The following is a 2,429-nucleotide window of genomic DNA, read 5'->3' on the forward strand; positions in this document are numbered from 1 at the left end:
GGCCCCCCAAAATTCCTCCCTCCTGCTCAATCCGATGGGCTGGGGGAGAACGGGGCCATCTCCGATGTCACCCGGGGTGGCACCGGGGCACCCGAGCTCCTCGGGGGGTACCAAGGAGGGGCACCAGGACCCCCCCAAGATGGGGTGTCCCCCCCTCGTGGCCAACAGGTGAGTCCTGGTGGCACCGGGGAGGGTTGGGGACAAAGGGGGGGACAATGTCCTCACCCCAACGTCTTGCCCAACAGGTGACCTACGGGGCGGAGGGGACAGCGGTGGACGTCGGCGGAGGTGCCACCACCGCGGGGGTGACGGAGCCACCCGTCGGGGACGGGGAGGGGGGGGTGACGTCATCGGTGGGGGTGGCACGGCTACAGCCGGCTCCGGGGGCACCGGGACCGGTGGTGGCACCTGCTGGGTCTGGAGTGGCACTGGGGGTGCCACCAGCTCTGGGGGTGCCACCAGGACCAGGGGTGCCACCACCAACTGGGATGCCACCAGCCGTTGGTCCCTCAAATTGACCTTGACCCCTTCCAAAGTCAAGTTCTCCACCTTCCCTACCTCTTGCTCCCCACGGACGCCCCATTTTCTTCCCCCCCCTTTTCTCCCCCCCCCCCAGGTGAAATCCGGCTTCTTCCACGAGAATGCCACCAACTGGGATGCCACCAGGACCAGCGGTGCCAGCAGCTGGGATGCCACCACCAACTGGGATGCCACCAGGACCAGGGGTGCCACCAGCTGGGATGCCACCGGGACCAGGGGTGCCACCAACTGGGATGCCACCAGCTCCAGTGGTACCACCACCAACTGGGATGTCATCAGCTGGGATGCCACCAGGACCAGGGATGCCACCAGGACCAGGGGTGCCACCAGCTGGGATGCCACCAGCTCCAGGGATGCCACCACCAACCGGGATGACACCAGCTGGGATGCCATCAGGACCAGGGATGCCACCACCAACTGGGATGCCACCAACTGGGATGCCACCAGGACCAGTGGTGCCACCAGCTGGGATGCCACCAGCTTCAGGGGTGCCACCACCAACTGGGATGGCACCACCTGGGATGCCACCAGGACTAGGGATGCCACCAGGACCAGGGGTGCCACCAGCTGGGATGTCATCAGCTGGGATGCCACCAGGACCAGGGATGCCACCACCAACTGGGATGCCACCAGCTCCAGGGATGCCACCATCTGGGGTGCCACCACCAACTGGGATGCCACCAGCTGGGATGCCGCCAGCTCCAGGGGTGCCACCACCGACTGGGATGCCACCAGCTGGGATGCCACCAGGCTTCTTCCACGAGAGCGACTCCAAAGCGGTGGCCAAATCCATCCGGGACCGGTTGACGTTGGTGAAGAAGACGCGGGAGAAGAAACAAGCAGAAGGTCGGGCCCCACCCGAAAACGAGGACACGGAGGTGGATCAACACGTCCGGCAGCAGCTCCTCCGCCACCAACCCCCCCCAAATGTGGGATGCCACCAGGACCAGGGATGCCACCAACTGGGATGCCACCAGCTCCAGGGGTGCCACCAGCTCCAGGAGTGCCACCGGGACCAGGGATGCCACCAGGACCAGGGTTGCCACCAACTGGGATGCCACCAGCTGGGATGTCATCAGCTGGGATGCCACCAGGACCAGGGGTGCCACCAGCTGGGATGCCACCACCAACTGGGATGCCACCAGCTGGGATGCCACCAGGACCAGGGATGTCACCAGCTCCAGGGATGCCACCACCAACCGGGATGCCACCAGCTGGGATGCCACCACCAACTGGGATGCCACCAGCAGCTCCAGGAGTGCCACCAGGCTCAGGGATGCCACTGGCTCCAGGAATGCCAGCACCAGCTGGGATGCCACCAGCCCTGGGGATGCCACCACCAACTGGGATGGCACCAGCTCCAGGGATGCCACCAGCCCAGGGGATGCCACTGGCCCCAGGGATGTCACCAGCTCCTGGGTTGCCACCACAACTGGTGCCCACCGTGCTGCCACCAGCTCCGGGGATGCCACCAACCATGGGGATGCCACCTCCATCCGGGATGCCACCACTCTCTGGGATGCCACCAGCTCCAGGGATGCCACCGCCCATGGGGATGCCACCAGGTGTAGGGATGCCACCAGCCCAAGGGATGCCACCACCACCGGCTCCAGGGATGCCACCAGCTGTGGGGATGCCACCACCACCACCATCTGCAATGCCACCGACCCAAGGGATGCCACCACCACCATCTGAGATGCCACCAGCCACGGGGATGCCATCAGCTCAAGGGGTGCCACCACCTGGGATGCCACCACCATTTGGGATGCCACCACCAGCTCCGGGGGTACCACCAATCATGGGGATGCCACAGGTCCCAGGGATGCCACCACCATCTGAGATGCCACCAGCTCAAGGGATGCCACCAACCACGGGGATGCCACCACCCT

The 2,429-nt window shown here is 65.6% G+C and overlaps 1 protein-coding gene across 1 annotated transcript in view; it reads left to right on the forward strand.

The window, feature by feature from the left end:
* LOC106898117 (serine/threonine-protein kinase WNK3-like) overlaps positions 1-2,111 on the forward strand; it is a 7,636-nt gene extending 5,525 nt beyond the window's left edge. Inside the window, exons 8-10 of the mRNA XM_014959207.1 lie at positions 617-626; positions 1,291-1,469; positions 2,106-2,111. Coding sequence (XP_014814693.1) covers positions 617-626; positions 1,291-1,469; positions 2,106-2,111 — 195 coding nt within the window. The remainder of the gene's footprint in view (positions 1-616; positions 627-1,290; positions 1,470-2,105) is intronic.
* The last annotated feature ends 318 nt before the right edge of the window (positions 2,112-2,429 follow it).

Source organism: Calidris pugnax, unplaced genomic scaffold (assembly GCF_001431845.1).
Source record: "Calidris pugnax isolate Ruff unplaced genomic scaffold, ASM143184v1 scaffold447, whole genome shotgun sequence".
NCBI classification, from domain to species: domain Eukaryota; kingdom Metazoa; phylum Chordata; class Aves; order Charadriiformes; family Scolopacidae; genus Calidris; species Calidris pugnax.